Here is an 18,923-nt window from a genome sequence, read left to right on the forward strand (position 1 = left end):
TCCTTATCTCTCACTCTTTTTCTGCTCCTCTCTATCTATTTATCGAAATGTATATATAGATAGATGGATATTTTCCTAAATGTTTCCATTGTTGTGTTCGTTACTGAACCATACCATATTAAGATTGATGCGTCACTAATCATACCATATTAGTGAGTTCAGTAACCGATCTGCCTGTGGAAAAGTCATGGAGGCAGGGTGTGTTTGCTTGGTGGACTGAGGCCAATTCAATATTCTTGCACCTGGTGAAAATGGCTAAGAGGCTCCCTCAGGTTCACTGATTGAGCTCCAGCTACCGTACTTTATCATTAAACCCTTCCAAAAAAAAGAACATTAAACACTGCTTTTATGTCCATTGCTTCTGGTTTATACGTTGCCTCTGCTGAGTTGGCCGTTTAAATTTGTGCTATATGTACTTGATGAAGTCACTGTTGAGATTAGAGGTATTAGTGGATGACATTGCTTCTGTCAGGTCCGATGTAACTTTGACCCCAATGGGGCCTATTGTGTGGAGCAGTCAGTTGTGGCTGCTCACGGCTGTTCCACTCGGTTCAGACAGCGTGTACTCCATCCGTCGTTTGCCTCGGTACAATGGAGGTACGTTGGAGGTTCCTATCCGACCACTCTGCAGGTCACCTCCTTGACATGCGCTGGCTGTTGAAAACTGACATCGGCATGCCCTTGATGAGTAACAGCTGTATGATTTGTTCACAACAACAGTGCACTGGAAATGGGCAAAGGATTAGTCTTTTTTTTTCCATTTTTTTAAGCAATCGCTGGTAGTTCAAAAAAATACCGTCATTTTGTGCTACATTGTTTACATTTGGTTTAAAGAAACACATTACTAGCTTGTTATATATATATTTAAAAAAAACATTTGCATTTTGTTTGTCTGCAATACTGCTACAGTTAAGTTAGCCATTGTGGGACTCTTATTATTAAGGTATGCTTCATTGACTGATCATTTGCTGGCTGATATGAGTGCACAATTTCAATTTCATTACATGGACAAGTAGAAATGAGACTAATGGCTAAAATGTATGATTTGTACAAAGCTTATAGCATATCTGAGATAATTAAGATACTGCCAAAATTAGATTGTTAAATTATTCAACATATAGTAGTTGGACACAGAATAGTCTTCTGGGAAAAATATTTAATTTAATGGTTATTCAGATTTAGAGTTATGCTTTAAAAGTAAGTAAATTAGTTGCAATAGTCATTAGATTCACCTGCCAGATCTTAGGAAAGCATGTAATGGAGTCAACTTGTTGTCTGCCTTATTGCACTGTATTGCCTGGATTTTCATGGGCTAGGCTGCGGCAGAACCAATTGAAGTGTGTCTGTTTGGAAAAGGGTCTTTAAGAGGATAGCTTAGGGTTGTTTGGAAACAACAGCCGAGGAAATAAAGAAAATTAAAGTAGTAACAAAAGGCCTTTAGCCTGTGATTCAACATTGAATTCACTGATATGTACAGTCCTCATTATCTCTTAAGCTTGGATCATTATTTGTGGCACCATTATGCCAGATCTAAGCTCAGAGGAACTCTATACCTCTTTGCCTACACTGATGAAAGTGGGGGGTGTATTCTTCCACTTGTTACCAGGGTGACTTTCTCTCACCTTATCACTCTGTACTGGTGAACCCCCCCACCCCTGACTGCATAGGTTTCCTTTATTTCTTGTGGTTTACGGGTCAATATCTCATTTGTCTGCATTTGGGCTTTCCTTGAGAATGTGCCATTGGGCACACAACCTTCAGAAAGATTTGCCCAGGCCAGCACTTCCTCAGTCTCTGCTCAGCAGATTTACTTAGACCACGTCATCAAATGCCCTGGTCTCTGTAGCAGTCCTCAAACTTCTGACCTGTCCAGCGTTTGATTCCCAGTTCTTCTTAACTTAATCCATCAATATCTTGGTCACATGCTGCTCAGCCTGATATTGACTGGTTATAGTTCTAGAACTGAGGAGTTCATTTGTGACATTTTGCAAGTTGCCGGAAGGCAAAATGATGATCTTTATGTGCTGAAGTCAAAACCCTTTCTTGGGAACCTCAGCCAATGGTACTTACCAGGAAAATGTGTTTGCTCACTCTGATGACCTGGGTCTGCAGTACTGAGTTTCTTGAAGTCCTTTTGGATTTAGCCTAAGTGAAAGTGTGAGGGTTTTTTGGTTCAGCTGTGTGATCTCCATCCAAATTAATTCAAGCTGTGGAAATTTCACTGCTTTCATTCCCCTCCCCAATGATTTATTCAGTCTACTTACTCTTTTATTCTCCAATGTTGTTGATCCTTCTTGGTAACCAAGCACTGTTGTCAAGAAAGCTGCAGAAGGCCTAAATTGATGTCATCACACTCTGTATGGTGATGAACAAACTGGCAGTATTCATTGTGAAAGAGGACACTGATGGGACCTTTATTTGGATCAGCTTTTTCCTTTAGACGTGCATCTTCACCAGAAACGTACTGCAGATTATAAACTGATATTCTCCTACCGACACTGTTATGAGTCGTTTTTCCAGGTATCTGCAGGTATATCCAGACTCCTCTAGTTCTGCTTCCTAAGAGGTTTAGGTTCTTCTTTTACACTGTGGGCTCCACGAGGGACTAAACACTTCTAGCTTGTGCTGGTTGCCTGGAATCCAGCACACTTTAAATGTTCCTACTTTGTCTGGCCTGGTTTTCCCAGAGCCCGTTTGACCATCGCGGAATTCACGGTAGTTATTTTCTGATGTGCCATTCTGATTTGCAAGAGACTGGGAACAGAACAGTGCACTTGCTTAGAATATTAGTCAACATTCTCTTGAGGAATTGATGAATATCTGTTGCATTCTCTTGAGGAATTGAGGAATAGCTGTTGCATTCTCCAATTGCTCGTCTTCCAGAAAAGATTCAACATCCTGAAAAACCCTCTGAAGTAGACTACTGGCTGTGCTGGTGTCTGCCTTAAATGCTTTTGCTGGTACTGCAGTAAGACTTGGTGCCTTGTCTGGATATTTGCAGCGGCCTGCTCGACTTCTGTCTCGTTAAGTTGGTCAACATGAGCAATGCACTTTTAGCTGGTTAATGATCAGAGGTAATAAATAAGTGTATTCTAGGGAGACCCACAGTCTATTTTATCTTATCATTTTAATATATCAGCCAATACGTTGTTTTTGAGCAGCTCAGCCACAGGCCAAGACATAGCACAGTATCAGAGCAGATGCTGGTGTTTAGTCTGAATAAGCAGTACTGGCTTATATATATAATGTTATAATGGTATATAATGGGTTCGCATTCGGGCATAGGCTGCAGTGAACACTGAAAAACATTGGTTTGTTTCGAATCCTTTATGCACTCCATCCATTGCCCTTCTTCTAATGTCTCTATTAGTCTGTCTGCCTGTTACATTTTTTACATACTTCCTTTTTTAAGATCATGATCATTCGCCATATTACAGGTCTTTTCACACTGTGTGCTTCTAAGCACTTGTTTTCACAACACAAAATGTCTGGTCCATATCTGACTCATATTCACTCCAGGCCAGACCGTGGCTGTTGCTCTATATTGGTTCAGCTACGTTCATCACTACATTCTTTTGTTCAATGTGACCTTCTTTATTGCCTGTAGAGCTGGTATTTATGGTCTACAATCATTTTCCGCTCCCTGTAATACACACTGTATGATTTTATTCTCATTGGAATAGCGAGAAGACAAGGAAAAACTAAAGAAATGCCACTGCAGGTTCTAAATAGAGACCAGTTCTCTCAGCTTGAAATGTATAGGGTTAGATAAATCTGAACTCGCTTCACATTCAACTTTTGAGAAAGGATGAAACATTCGGTTTGCCTTTCTTGTGCTTCAGATTTCAGCACGGAGATAACGTTTCCAGTGTGAGAGGTTGCAATGATGTATTAGCCTTTTGCATTAGTCAAACCTCCTTTGAATTAGTAATAAATGTCTGATTGTTAGATCCTGTGATGGGAGCAAGTTTAATGATCCCATTTGTTTTTCTTTCAGTTGTGAAAAGGAATGCTCATATTGACAGCTGAAATACCTTCAATGTGTACAGGACATTTACTCTATTTCTCAGTTTTATGGTAATGCTATTTAATACACTCCAAAGGAAGTGTGAAATAGAAAATGCTGATTTATATTACCTAAGTCTGTGTAATTAAATATTAAATAGGTGAATCCGCGCTACTGTGTCAAATGGTGTGATGCACCGAGAAACCCAGATAATGGTGTATTAGATACAGTGATCTGAGATTTGTTTTTTGTGAGATTGATCATTATAGCCATGATTTAAGATTAAGATTAGATCACAAAATATTTTACATATGGAGGCAAAATGTTTCAGCTTAATGCTTGGTGCACCTGTTCCTACCTTTTGTCTCATTGCCAGTCGAACCGGTTTATACGAAATGAAAAAAGATATTCCTAATCTTGCTGTACAAATAACTTACAGAGCTTCCCTCAGAAATGCCTCTTTGTGAATACCTTTGTGGTTTTAGACAACAGAAAATCGCCTTTAAATTGCCTGTTGTTGCCTTTTTGTTTCTATTGTAACTTTTCTTTTGAAACACTGGACAAACAGGAGAGAACATATCAAAGATAGTCCAGACTTTGAAAGTAATATGATGTATTTAACATTTTGAATACTGAAGATCAAGTAAGATTTTAACTGATATAGCTTTAAGAGAGATCCATCTTTTTTATGCCAGAGGATTTTTGAGAAAACCCTTTTAAAGGAGCTATGCTAAAACTCTGATGTTGAGCTTTCTTAATGATTTTGCTATTGGATTCAGTGTCGTTCCTTTTACAAGTACATGTACTTAAATGCATATTACAATTTCAGTTTGATTTTAATTATGTATATAAGCCCCCCCCTTCCCCCCCTTTGGCGCCTGGTGATGAATACCACTGAATGCAGCACAGTCATAAAACGCTCCGCCACTCTATCACTCAGCCAATATCATTATATTTCCTATGATCACAAAATTGAACAAGCCAAATACATCAACATGCACTACAAGCAAATATCTCCCAACATGTAAAATATCACAAAGAAAAAAAAGTGAACCGAAAACAAATAAATAAACAAATCATCATTTTGAGACATAACCAATAGCCCCAAATGTTAAAATGTATGGAGAATAAAATGAGGATTTAGTGCACAGTGAGAATAAAGGATTCTGCATATTATTTTCTAGCCATTAGAAAAATAGTCTTCTCCACAGTTCAAGGTTAACATATCATCCCCCATGATGAAGATCATGTAAATAATAGAGAACAACACATTCAGTGATGTTTTTCTGTTTTTTTTCCTTCAAGGTTTTCATTTCACTGCGATTTTTAATCACCTTTGTTAAAAAAAAATATAAAACTCAAAAATGGTCCATGGTTTTCTGTTTTAAAATGTTATTCAAGCTTTATAAAAAAGTAACTTTTTAATTCTAATTATTAACCATACTTATTGGATAAAGGTATTGCTTTTTACTTTTCTCTTTTGTTTAACAGTTCTACACTGTGTATCTAACAATATCACCATGTTGTATTTAAAAAAAAAAAAAGAAATGTCAATAAAAAGAAGAAATAAAAACTGTATTCTTGTTCAGTTATATTATGGCAATACACTATTGGCATTGACTTTCATTATCAATGTATAGCAGCAACATTAAATCACATGGTCATATTAGCATCAGAGTTTCCAACACATTAATGGTGCATAGATTTGGTTTGGCAGAATTTGGTTTAGCAGAAAATGAACTGGTGGATGAATAAATTCACTGGATATAGGTAATTTGTACCCACTATATCAAAAACCTAAATGTGCACTTTCACATTGAGCTGGACCCTATTATTTTTCACACAACACTTTCCAATTAAACTCAATGTCAGGGCACTAAAAAGGACTATCCCATTATCTCAAAGGGACGATACGGGATACTATTGAGATTGTAATTTTAGCCAATGATTGTAGTTTCCAAGTGCTTTTCTTGACACTACCATACAATGAACACAACAACAAATAAAATAACAGGATAATTACCATCTTGTGCAGGCAGTTATTTCATTCTTTCATCTTTACGGCTTGAGCACCTCTATACCTACCAGAGGTAAAGAGCTCACCCTTCGATGACTAAACAAATGCCAACATAAGGGCACTGAAACAGAGACTGAAAGAGATTGGAGTCTGAATCATTGGATGATTGTCAAGGGCAACATTAGCTATTAGCCATTAGTTTTTAAGGCCCAGTGCTTGAGTTTGGAATGATAAATGGAAACTGGTGCACCTAAACAAAGCAAAATATAATTGAGCCCCGGTTAAACCAGTTTTCAAAATAAATTTTTACTCTTGCCCTTTTCTGCGTGCATTTCGAGCTTAATGCCATATTTTTCAGCTCATCAGAGGGACATGCCGAATGCAAATGCACTGAGCGCTTGCTGTATAAGCAAGAAGAAATATTAACTTTAAACTATCAGATACATTTCTCCAGCATCAATACTTCAGCCAGGCAGGGCGGGGTGATCCCACCATTAGTACCAGTTTGTACAGGAGATCATGAAGCACATGTTATCCACAGTCCTGCCACCCATCCGACACTGTGGCAGGTCCCCCGCAGGCTCTGAGGGACGGTCCGCGGCGACAGGGGGCTCCATACGCAACTCAGCAGGGGGACCCTCCTCCTTCTCCTCTTCTTTTACAGGACTCTCCACACTCTGTCCTCCCCCCATCTCTGGGGAGAACAAAAATAATGTGTAAAAATCGCTGCATTGAGAACAACATTGCGGGGTGCAGCAGCGGCCGTGCACAGCCCCTGGAAGGTGAAACAAACGTGCCATCTGTTTATTGCAGAGCGCTGCTACGCATGACAGAATTCTGCAGGATAAGCTCTCTAAACAGGTGGACAATGAGCAAACAATACTGCCTATAACTACCTGAACAATTTGCAAGAAAGCATTTCAACAATTCTGGTCTTCTTGAGGCAATGGTAAGATACGACCTCAAGTAAGGCTACATTTGTCAATAAACTTCCATTAAGAACATAAAAAAACATATAGGATGTTTGAGCCAGTCATAGAGATGAGGCTATGTAACAAGGAATGCTTTCTGACCGGTCGAGTTTGATTTTTTGAGAATGATTCAAATGAACAGGATCGAGGTATATAAAAACAAAGCATTGCTTATTGTAATGCATCAACCCTACCCTAACTAACAACACAGTAGAAGCCACCTCAGACATTTACTTGCGGTTAAAAAGGACTTGGCACTCTGTATTAGTTTCAAATCTGTAAGGCAACCTGCAATTGATGGAATAAATAGCATGTGGATTTGCTAACAGAAGACATGGGGCTCATTCCAGTCGCTTATTTTTCTCCACTCTTTTCCTTTCCTCGCTCCAGACCCGGAAATGGATCGAGGTCCACCATCTTTAAAGACATACCAACCCCTTAAATGTTCCTTCTAGGATTGAGAAGTAGAAGTTAGGAACTCCCAATCTTTCCTTTGAGCAAGAAAACATCAGCACAGTATTTTTTCGGAAAGCCTGACATAAAAATGATCGACCTGTGGATCCACCTCTCCCCATCTGCCACGCATCTGCAACGGGTGTAAGTGACGTGGCTTCGAACAGACGTTTGATGGAGCAAGGACATTCTATTAGCATAATTCAGGTTCTCCACTTCCCCGTCTTTACTTATTTTTCTTTCATCTTTTCCAATCCTCCCCTGATTGGTGGAGCAAGGGGCAAGAAAAGGAGAAAGGAAAAGAAAAAAGGGGAGAAAAGTAAGGGATTGGAATAAGTCCCTCGTTGACACATATAGGCTTCTCTGTCTGGTATTTCTGATTACGAGCCCTATACGACTTTGTTCCTCAGCCTGTGAAGTGTCCTGTAATCACGTACGTGTAATCACTCCAAACGGCTATGTTTGATGATCACCAACCATTAATCCCTATGGACATGCCTTGCACTAATGAGGATTAGGTCCACAATATTACGCAGCACAGTGAACTTAAATGCATCCCCCTAAATAATCACACCGACTGCTTTGGGTGCATGCATGATTATGACCCCAGGAGTATTTCAAATACCATCCTGGATACGCACAGGGATGACACATTATATCACAGGTATGTTTCTAATTCACAAGTGTCCATTAGAATTAGAGATGCAGAAAATGCAACCAACTTCTAAAACAGAACGTTGGAGGTGTTTACAAGAAGCAGGGAAAAATAATCCCAGCAGATTTCTTTGAAAAACTTAAAGCAAGTCTCCCGAAAAGAATGGAAGCTGTAATACTGGCAACGGGTCAACACACTAAATACCGAAAGATCTGCTATTGAACATAGTTGAGTAGGTTTTTGCATTAAATATATTTGCTGCATTATTTTCAGAGTTTAGTGGCTGTTCAATGGCAAGTAAAAGGGTGGTTTCAGAAGTTGGCACAGTATTGTACATATACAGTGGGCTCCAGAATTATTGGCACCCTTGATAAATATGTGTAAAAAGAACTTAACTATAAATAATAGTTATTGACATAAGCTTTATTTTCCTATATGTAAAGTAGCCTGCTTTATTAATGATTCAATGGAATCAACCAAAGTCTTACATTTTTCAAATGAAAAATTAATTTCATCATCGGACCATAACACTCTCTTCAAGTTATAATTCCAATGAGGTTTGGCAAACTCCAGATACTTGGTTTTGTTTAATGTGCTCAGTAAGGGCTGTCTTCAAACCACCCTTCCAAAGGGGCCATTTTACAGTCCTTTTTGAGACTTGGTGACGCCAAGATGCCACAAATCTCTGCAATTCTTAAACTGTGATCTTTGAGTCCGCTTACAGGGAAGTGCTAAGTGGTATATTTAACCGTTTATGTCATTTTTGGTACCATCCATCCATCCATCCATTATCTGAACCCGCTTGTCCTGATCAGGGGCTGGAGCCTATCCCAGCATACATTGGGCGAAAGGCAGGAATACACCCTGGACAGGTCGCCAGTCTATCGCAGGCACACCAACCATTCACTCACACACTCATACCTATGGGCAATTTAGACTCTCCAATCAGCCTAACGTGCATGTCTTTGGACTGTGGGAGGAAACCGGAGTACCCGGAGGAAACCCACGCAGACACGGGGAGAACATGCAAACTCCGCACAGAGAGGCCCCGGCCGACGGGGATTCGAACCCAGGACCTCCTTGCTGTGAGGCGGCAGTGCTACCCACTGCACCATCCGTGCCACCCTATTTTTGGTACCTATTACCAGAAATGTGACGGTCAATTACCATCTATTCTGAATTGATAGTAATTGATGAAATAAAAGTCTAGTTTTCCCATATATTTGAGCATAACATATAACGTTCAATTATTATTTGTGTTGTTTACTATGGGTTCTTTCTTCATTTTAATTAAGGGTAACATTACCAATAATTCTGGAGCCCACTGTATATGTACACATTCAAATGCACAAGCTATTTTATTTCACATAAAGGGTAACTAAACGCAGTTCGTTTAAGTATACAAAGCAAAAAGAACTTTATTCACCGACAATTGGCTTGAAATAATTTTCTTCCCAAGCCACAATTTTTGAAAGCCGCAGAACTGCCGTCTGGTGGGGAAAGGGGACACACTGAGGAGTGGGGCAGGATAAAATTGAATCTAAGGTACCTAAACTACTTTAAGCACAGATCAACTAAAAATCTATAAAACGACAATGTGTAAAATAATGAAAGAATAGCAAGCAGGGTATTTAAAACTAGACGAGAAATGAGTTATTGTTTCGTACGTAACAACCAACTCTGTTAGTTAGCTGACAAGCTAACTAGCCTGAATACAAGTGAACTGCCAGGTCAACGTCTAATATTAATCTTGGGGTTAACTTGCATCGAGAATCTGTCTACGACTTCATTCATGAAGCTACATGGCGATCTCATTAGCATACAATCAATGTATATTTAGCTAGCAAGCTTAGAGGTAATCAATTATTTTATCCCCACTCCAACGTCAGCCCAGTGAACCCACGAAATACGTTTCTTACTTCTCAAGTTGGTGTATCTAGGCAGAAACCGCTGTCTCTACCTCCGCCGAACCGCTGCGCTTCTGCACCAGTGACGTAGACACCTACAGCTAATGAACTTGTCAACAAACTGAACGTCACTCCGAGCAGCAACTTGGTTGGTTCACAAAACCTTTATGCTGGGGTCCGTGCTCGCAGTTGCTATGCAGGTTGCTGCTTGGACAAAAATGTCAATAGAAGCATGCATGCGCATAGCAGTTGCAGGTTATTTCCCTCGATGGTGACTATTCACAGTGCGTCGTTCATATCTTGCTTTTCTGAGAGACGCCCATTTCAATTAACATGTATGCAGTTAATAGGCGTTTTGTATAGCTGGCTAGTTGAAAATGGTATTGTGTAAATATAGCTCAGGTTGCCTGCACATATGCATTTCTCGTGATCTATTTAATATCAAACGTTAACTTTGATACCCATCTGCAAAGGACATAACCTTGTTTTGCCAAACCAAACAAAATAACATTCATATCCTAAAGAATTGGCACAACAAATTCCTTTACCATAAGTTGGTGCAAAGAAAGTTCCTGAATAATGATCATTCAAATGGCGTACTTTCGTAGAACAGATTCTTGAGCGGAATAAGTGGTGTTATTCTTTTTCTTCTTCTTTTCGTTTTGGTTGGCGGACTAACACCTTCCTGTGTATTAGCGCCACCTACTGAATGTACTTTCTCATCTCCATTTATTTCTAAACCCACCGTCGTTACCCTTTCTCTATTTCCTTTTCCCTGGCGTCTGACTCCATGCAAACCATTTGGCCCAAATTCCCTAAAGTTCATCCCCCTTAATATAGGCTACCGAAAATTTCCATAGGTGCATCCACCACTATCCTGATTTTGGTTTCAATTCCACGTGCACAATGTGTAACCACAGCGATGAATGCCAAAAAAAATTCTAGACATATTCAAGATTTATTTGTCACCTCTGTTCTTTCCCCACTATTCCATCTCTATCTTTTCCTCACACTTCCATTTTCTGCCCCCATTCACTTTGTTGCTTCTGCATAAGACATTTTACTTTGTGCTTGTGTCCATTCCACCGTGTAAATGGTAAATGGTTGGAATTTATATAGCGCCTTTATCCAAAGCGCTGTACAATTGATGCTTCTCATTCACCCATTCATTTACACGTTCACTCACACACACCGACGGTGATTGGCTGCCATGCAAGGCGCCGACCAGCTCGTCAGGAGCATTTGGGTGTTAGGTGTCTTGCTCAGGGACGCTTCGACACATCAGGGGATCGAACCGGCAACCCTCCGACTGCCAGACGACTGCTCTTACTGCTTGAGCCATGTCGCCCCATAATAATACACCCTACCCTCTCTGGCAAATCCAACATCAAACTCTAATAGTACAGTTTCCTGTTCTTCTTCTTTGGGGTGCAATAAAATCAAATAAAATCATAGTGTTTATTTCCTTGATGCCCTTTACCCTCAGATAAATTTTTAGTGTCTCTCTCTCTCCATTTTGTACTGATCACACAGCAATATCACATGCTCCTCTTCCTGACAATAATCACAATTCCCTGTATTTATGTTTGTTCAGTCCACTGTGCACTATTTGTAATCTTTGTATATACTGTTTCTTCCAGTCTCTTTATGCCATTCTCCCTGGCCCTACTCTACTTTGAATATTGAATAAATACCTGCCCTTGCTCTCCCCACCTTTCCTGCCATCTCTCCACCATTACTTTCCATATAAGGGACTTTGCTTCTGACTAACTTAATGGCACCTCAACCTCAATTCCATTCTGTTTAATGTTAGCCTGGTTGGTTATTTATCTACTTGCTCATTCCCTTGTATTCCATTATGTACAGGCCCTCTTACAATATATCCTGTCTGCTATGTGATGTTAAAGGTACAATAGGTAAGATTTTTGTATTAAAACATAGTTACAAGACCATTGTAAATCTCTTCCTATCATTGACATGTTGACTCACCGTCTGCCTGTGTTTATAGTCCTTAAATTCGGGTTTCAAAACGTACAGTTGACAGCCTGACACTGTACCAAAACATTGTATAACTGTACAATAATTCAAGCTCATTGGTAGAAAATTGGTTCTAATTGCCACAGCCAATGGTGTTTCAAAGTCAGCGCGTTTACAGAGAAGGGGGAGGGATAAACAGTGTTGTGGTTTGAAAGTGTGTGTTGCTGCTATTCCTCTCTTGACCGTTAGAAGTCAGAAATGACCTATTGTTCCTTTAATGCAGGGGTGTCCAATCTTATCCAGAAAGGGCCGGCGTGGGTGCAGGTTTTTGTTTTAACCCAGCAGTAACACACCTGATTATACGAATGAACTAATCGTGGTCTTTAATCAAGACCTTGATGAGTAGAATCAGCTGTCTTAGTCCTGTGCTAAAACAACAACCTGCACACACACCGGCCCTTTCTGGATAAGATTGGACACCCCTGCTTTAATGTGTCTAGGCTTTGTAACACTGAAGAGGAATCAGTATAAAGAACCACCTTATCCGGCTTCATCTCCTCCACCCATTGCAGTGCTAACAATATTGCTGCTTTCTTGTTCAACACCCTTTCACCCGTTTAATATGACGTCTTCAGCGTCATGACGTTGACGCAGGTTGAGGAAGTCGACACGTGGGAAAAGAAACCCAAGCATTGTAGTAGGAAGGCCAAACCATCGGCTAAGGTAAAGTCCATGCTCTTACAACATTGCGGGTGAATACCCCATGATTAACATTAATCCCACTTCATAATGCGCAGATATATTGTAGCTTTACTGTCTTTACATAACTTCTGTATTTATTGGCTTCATCGATTTTACTTCTACCGGTATCTCCTTGGCTAGCTGGCTAGCTAGCTAGCTAAATCATGTTACATTTTCCCACGTTGATATCACAATTCGTAGCTGAATTAACGTACATTTGTTTGCATTTCTCACGCCATATAACATCATAGAAAGTACTATTTAAAATAAAGACCATGATTCATAACTATAATACTTTACAGTCACGGTCGCTAATCAATATAGCACAATGCTTGCTTCTACTGTTGATTTCCCAAGTTATACCATGAGTGCAATTCGTTGATTCAGTATGTGTTTCTCGTACAGATTTGCGGCGAATCGTGGTCTATATCTACAGTGACCAGTTATGGCAGTCCGGGCATCCTTTGAAAAGAACAACGAAATCGGCTGCTTCGCCAAACTTACGAACACATACTGCCTTGTAGCGATTGGCGGTTCAGAGAACTTTTACAGGTCAGTTTTCACAAGTCCCAAGCACTATAGATGCCGGGTTGGATTTTTCTCGACTACAGAATTTTCCAAGTGTTACTAAGTATTACTAAGACGTTATTAGACGTTGTCGAGCTGCTTAAAATGTAAAAGTAATTAGCAGATATGTTTGGTACATTATTCTGTTTAATTCCGCAATACTGGTGCTGAAATTATGCCAGTACAACTCACATTATTCATATATATCTGAGACCATTCCCCACTTCTCCAGCTTCATGTCTTCATAAATTGAATACTGTACAATGTGATTGACTGGCTGCTGATTCTGGCTCCTGCCATATTTTTCTTCCTCACAGTGTTTTTGAAGGAGAGTTGTCAGAAACTATACCTGTCGTACACGCTTCCATAGCAGGATTGCGTATAATTGGAAGAATGTGTGTGGGTGAGTATTTAATTAAATATTCACATATAGTATTAATACTGTAAAGGATGTTCATTTAAAATTAAAATAAATAAAAAATCAGATACTTAGACTGCACTTATGAATGACCAAAGGATCTTAAGTGTTTGTATGGATGGCTGTAAACATAGTCCAGTTTATGGAAATGCTGATATACAACAGCAGAGCTCAATCTGGGAATTGGGCTGGCTGCCTTGGTACTCTCTGAACTCTTTAATTCTGTTTCTGATTGGTAAACCAGCATAAAACATCACCAATCTCTGGCAGGATCACTTTAGGATGAATTCCTGCATTCGGACAGTCATTGCAACTGAAAAGCCGCTTTAAGGTTAAAGTCCATAAGTTTTGGTCTGCGTAGTTCAAATGCTTAAAGAAGCAATCAGTCTGTTCAGTCAGTCAGTCAGACTTGGAGTGGCTCTGCACCCAATCTAGTCTTCAGAGCACACTGAGGAGTTGGGGCAGGGGCTGCCTTTTCAAATTATTCACTGGATATTATATGTACATATATATTTATATATTACATATGTTATCAAACATGTGAAGGGTCTCCCGGGATAGTTTGATTAATGGAGTCAAAGCAGTGACCCAATGCTGTTGACTGTTGAAGTGTACAGTGCCAGATGACTACATTTTTGTATTGTTAATAAATACAATTTTTCTTTTAAACTGCATTCTAAGATGCTTGTTTTTCTGGAGTATATTTCAGTAGCCGGGTTGTGTATTGCCAGGGTAATTGGCAAAGGCCTTATGTTTGTCATTGTTTGGGGAATTCCCTACTCAGTCAGATGAGTCACTGGTAATCTTGGTCAGGCATTTTGGAATGTATTATGGAGTTGCATTGATGAGACTGTTAAACATGCCTGAACTTGTTTCAGTTTAAAATGAAAGTGTGTGTTCATATTTTGGTGTTTTGGGCTTCCGATATAGGCAATATCTTATTTAAATTTTACACAATTGTTTTCAAGTTGTATAATTGTTCATTTCAGTTAAATATATAAAGAGTGACTACATCAGTCATGGTCATGACTTGACTGCAAGGGTAAAAGATGCAACACTTGGAGAACCCCTCTGGAGAACGGTTGTGTTACGGTCTCACGTCTCCGCCTGGCTGTAACCGGGCGACCGTTCCTGCTCCTCTCTCCCCAGGGAACCGACACGGTCTGCTGGTGCCCAACAACACCACGGACCAGGAGCTGCAGCACCTGAGGAACTGCCTGCCCGACGCGGCGCGGATCCAGCGGGTGGAGGAGAGGCTGTCGGCCCTGGGAAACGTCATCGCCTGTAACGACTACGTGGCCCTGGTGCACCCCGATCTGGACAGGGTGAGAGAGCGCCGGATTGTCCGGTGAAGGAGACGCTTTCTGTGTTTCTCGCCATTTTTAACAGTCTGCCATGAACAGTGTAAGGTCACAGATATGTGATTAGCATATTCTTAACAGCTCATGACAACAATCATTACTGGTAATTGAAACTCCTTTTCAATGCTATAACGCCAAGAGCTTTACTGCCAGGTCTGATTCTGACACAGTGAGGTGAGACTGTGCTCCAGTGTGTTGTCCCAGGCCTCTGGAGATCTGGGGCAGAGCAGCCCTGGGGTGTGTTGTGAAAGGTCCCACACTGACCGCCCTTCTCCACGCTGACAGGAGACGGAGGAGATCCTGGCCGACAGTCTGAAGGTGGAGGTGTTTCGGCAGACGGTCGCAGAGCAGGTCCTGGTGGGGAGTTACTGTACCTTCAGCAATCAAGGGGGGCTGGTGCACCCCAAGACCTCGATAGAAGACCAGGACGAACTGTCTTCTCTCCTCCAGGTGCCCCTCGTGGTGAGTTCTGTGGATGCCTGGGCCTGGCTCTTAATTGACTTGCTGTAATGAAGGGCCTTGGTTTTAGACATGACCTCTCACACAACCACATCCGCAGCTTGCAGGGATTAGAGGTTTGGGGTCTCTCAGATTAACCCATTATGGACTATAGAAACCCATAGAAAGGCCTAGGAATCACAATGCATTTCAAAGGTCATGTGTCTTGAAAAACGGTCACGATCAAATCATTGTTTGGGGAATTACGTACTCAGTCAGATGAGTCACTGGTAATCTTGGTCAGGCATTTTGGAATGTATTGTGGAGTTGCATTGATGAGACTGTTAAACATGCCTGAACTTGTTTCAGTTTAAAATGATCAAATCCAACGCTTGCGTCGCATCTGTCTGTTACAAAAGATGTAGCTCACAGGTCGCATCCGTCTGTTAAGTTTTAAATGATTAATTTATGAAGGCCTTAAATGGTATTAAATATTCTTAAGTGATTTTAGGCGGTTTCATTTTTCATGTAAACAAAATGAGCTAAATGTTTTCATTCATTTAAAAAATCTGATTAACAGTGCTCCATTTTGTGGAGCAAACTTAGTCAGACAACACTTGGCAAGTGTTGCTTGACAAAAAAGATCTATAATTCTCTTCCTTTTCCTCCTCTTCTATAATCTCGATTTCATCGAGTGTGACCATGCTTTCACAAGCGTAAACAAAGGGTAAGGAGTTTGGTGTTTGGTTACCATAGAGAAAATGGAACCCTCCCCGTAGGCCTGGAGTATGAATGCCAGACGTCGTGTGACACCTCCGTTTCTGTCGTGCGATGTGACGAGGCACAAATTAGCCTTTTTGTTTCTGACAGGAACAGAAATGTTCCTGGCTGCGTTTGAGCGGGATGCATTCCCTCAGCTGCTTGTTGCTATCAGTCAGTGTGCACAGCCAATCAGTCACACTTTTCATGTGATTATGTCCTGCAAAGTGACGGGTGTCATCTTGCCTCGTGCAATGAATATTCATGAATATTACTGTTATTTTTGAAGCAAAATTAGTCTTCCATTTCATTCAGTGCCATTAAAAAGGTCTTAAAGAGTCTTTATTTAATGATACCTGCAGATACACCTGACCTGATACCCTGCTCTCTGGTTTGGAGAGAGATTCATACACAGCTGTACCAGTACCCTGGAATGCTGGCATGGCAACTAAGTATGAATTAACAGATTTCTATTTTTGTCAGTCTGCCAGTGCAAGGAAACCACTTATTCTTACAAGCCACTTTGATGAGAAGCTCTCCATGTTGAAAAACACACAGAATGTTAGACTCAAATTTCAGTTATGAGGGGGGCGTTTGTCACCAGGCTATCTTGTCCCATCGCTCTTCAGTGTTCTGAAATGGAGCACAGACGCTCTGTGGAAATCCTTTATCAGCAGAGGTGTGTGTTTTGGGGGCATTACATAATCATTCTGTTCCTTATAGAATCGTGGCAGCAGGCAGTAAGGTTATTCATCAACAGTACATGTTGTTTGGGGGTTGCTGGGTGACTCACCCTGTTTAGGCACTGTTTCGTGCATGAGGATGGCCCCCTGGGTTTGCTGTTACCTGCTCTAGCTGGGCAGTTATGTCATTATTTGCATCCTCAACTTGGGTGTCAAGATGCTTTATCATGAGTTCCACACAGTATTTTCTGCATGTTAAAAATGGCATTTTGCATGATTGACAAGGATTTGTGTTTCTAATGGAAAAATTGAGGCAAAAAAGTGAAAGAGCCCAACTGGTAAGTCAGTTGGGTATTTCTGTAGATTCAGGCAATGTTGCCTTTGAACACTACTTTATCATCTGTTCATGTTCAGTTCTAGAGTTCGCTGCGATGTTATGAAATCTTTCGGTCAGAAGAAAGGTGTCGTTAAGTTGGGCTGTTTCTCCCTCCCTAGGCAGGAACGGTAAACCGGGGGAGTGACGTCATCGCCGCGGGGATGGTGGTGAACGACTGGTGTGCGTTCTGCGGCCTGGACACAACCAGTACAGAGCTGTCGGTCATCGAGAGCGTGTTCCGCCTGAGTGAAGCCCAGCCCAGCACCATCGCCACCACCATGAGAGACTCGCTCATCGACAGGTCAGTGACCCCTCAGCCCTGCGAACGGGACACACGCCCGTTTGATGGGCTGTGCTGCGCTCCGTGGGCGTTTCGTATGTACGCATTACATGCCCGGAAGTGCGCGTTTCGTATGTACGCATTACATACGCGAAAGTGCACATTTCGTTCCTGAGTGTGCTCAGATTAATTGGCCAACTAGCATGCTCCAGGATAATGGAAATGTTTTCCATGGAAATTTGTGTATTTTGTTTTTAATAACAGAAAGAAAGTTGCCCAAATATACTGCCAGGAATGCATGAATACAACCTAACACGAAATTAAGGACAGTCACTCTTTTAAGCTTAATTTTTACTGTTTTTTTTTTTTTTGTTTGTTTTTTTTGATCACGTGTTTCCTTTCATGTTTTTCAGCCTCACCTAAGCGTCCTGCCGGTCCTGCTGGATATGCACTGCTGAATTTCTGAGCGATGTGTACGTTCAACACATTTAACACACCGGACAACATTCTTTTAAAAGATGTTTAAGCCTTGTGGGTTTTTTTGTCAGCAACCATGTATAACGATTAAATCACAATGATATGCAATTGTGTAACTGGCAGTGTAAATGACCATGTCTGCTGAAGTTTTTGTAGAAAAGTACCATTGCGTGCCGGCCACTTTTAAATACATAACTTCTCAGATATGCATAAGAGGGCCTAACTCTGAAGGAGTGTAGAGAACGTTTATTTTATTGATGTCAATTGAGTACAGAATAAATGAAGCCTTGCATTGTGAGAATGGCATGTTATTTTTCTTTTCACTGTATTCTTCATATAATAAAACTGAAATTCAAAAAGGCTGTGCCTGGAAAAAGAATGGACCTGCCACTCTATGCCACACACGTTTTTGTTTTTAACCATGAGTTTTCAAAATTGTGTTCTAAAACTCTGTTGCTTTCCATCAACAGTAGTGATTGCTAATTTATTATTTTATTTAACCTCATGTTTATGATCTTGCACATTAAAGGGTTGTTGAGATTCCTTCAAGGTCACAAAACAAAAAAGCCACTCCCGGAAAAGAAAATGTACGGTAAACTATATATCAGATGTTATGCAACAGCTGTAAACCAATATAAAATGACCATAATATGCACAAAATAAACATTCCAGGGTCCGCTTTTTCAACTCCAATCTAAACCACAAAGACCAGAGCAAAATTCTGATTCTGATACGGCATCGGTTTATAACTGCACAATTTTTAAGCAATTTCTTTTAACATTACATGTCGTTTGGCTGACACTTTTTATCCAAAGCGACTTAAAGTCGATTTAGACA

General features: G+C 40.6%; 1 protein-coding gene and 1 long non-coding RNA gene across 2 annotated transcripts; one reads left to right on the plus strand and one right to left on the minus strand.

Moving 5' to 3' along the window:
- Window positions 1–4,931: 4,931 nt before the first annotated feature.
- On the minus strand, window positions 4,932–10,545 carry LOC133110672 (uncharacterized). The gene is made up of 2 exons (XR_009704887.1): window positions 10,022–10,545; window positions 4,932–6,717 (listed from the first exon to the last, which is right to left on the minus strand). It is a non-coding gene; the product is annotated as an uncharacterized LOC133110672 (long non-coding RNA).
- A 1,853-nt stretch (window positions 10,546–12,398) lies between these two features.
- eif6 (eukaryotic translation initiation factor 6) lies at window positions 12,399–18,465 on the plus strand. The gene is made up of 7 exons (XM_061219754.1): window positions 12,399–12,709; window positions 13,133–13,279; window positions 13,612–13,697; window positions 14,862–15,037; window positions 15,359–15,535; window positions 17,449–17,630; window positions 18,023–18,465. The coding sequence occupies exons 2-7, from the start codon at window positions 13,173–13,175 to the stop codon at window positions 18,030–18,032; spliced, it is 738 nt and encodes a 245-aa protein (XP_061075738.1). The 5' UTR covers window positions 12,399–12,709; window positions 13,133–13,172; the 3' UTR covers window positions 18,033–18,465.
- The last annotated feature ends 458 nt before the right edge of the window (window positions 18,466–18,923 follow it).

The sequence above is a fragment of the Conger conger genome, chromosome 14, assembly GCF_963514075.1.
Source record: "Conger conger chromosome 14, fConCon1.1, whole genome shotgun sequence".
NCBI lineage: Eukaryota > Metazoa > Chordata > Actinopteri > Anguilliformes > Congridae > Conger > Conger conger.

What these genes read in the sequence shown, in the direction of transcription:
- eif6 (XM_061219754.1), top strand. Translation starts at nt 13,173, where the DNA reads ATGGCAGTCCGGGCATCCTTTGAAAAGAACAACGAAATCGGCTGCTTC. An exon ending in TGCACCCCGATCTGGACAGG is followed by an intron (nt 15,038 to 15,358) that starts GTGAGAGAGCGC and finishes CCACGCTGACAG; the next exon opens with GAGACGGAGGAGATCCTGGC. An exon ending in TCCTCCAGGTGCCCCTCGTG is followed by an intron (nt 15,536 to 17,448) that starts GTGAGTTCTGTG and finishes CTCCCTCCCTAG; the next exon opens with GCAGGAACGGTAAACCGGGG.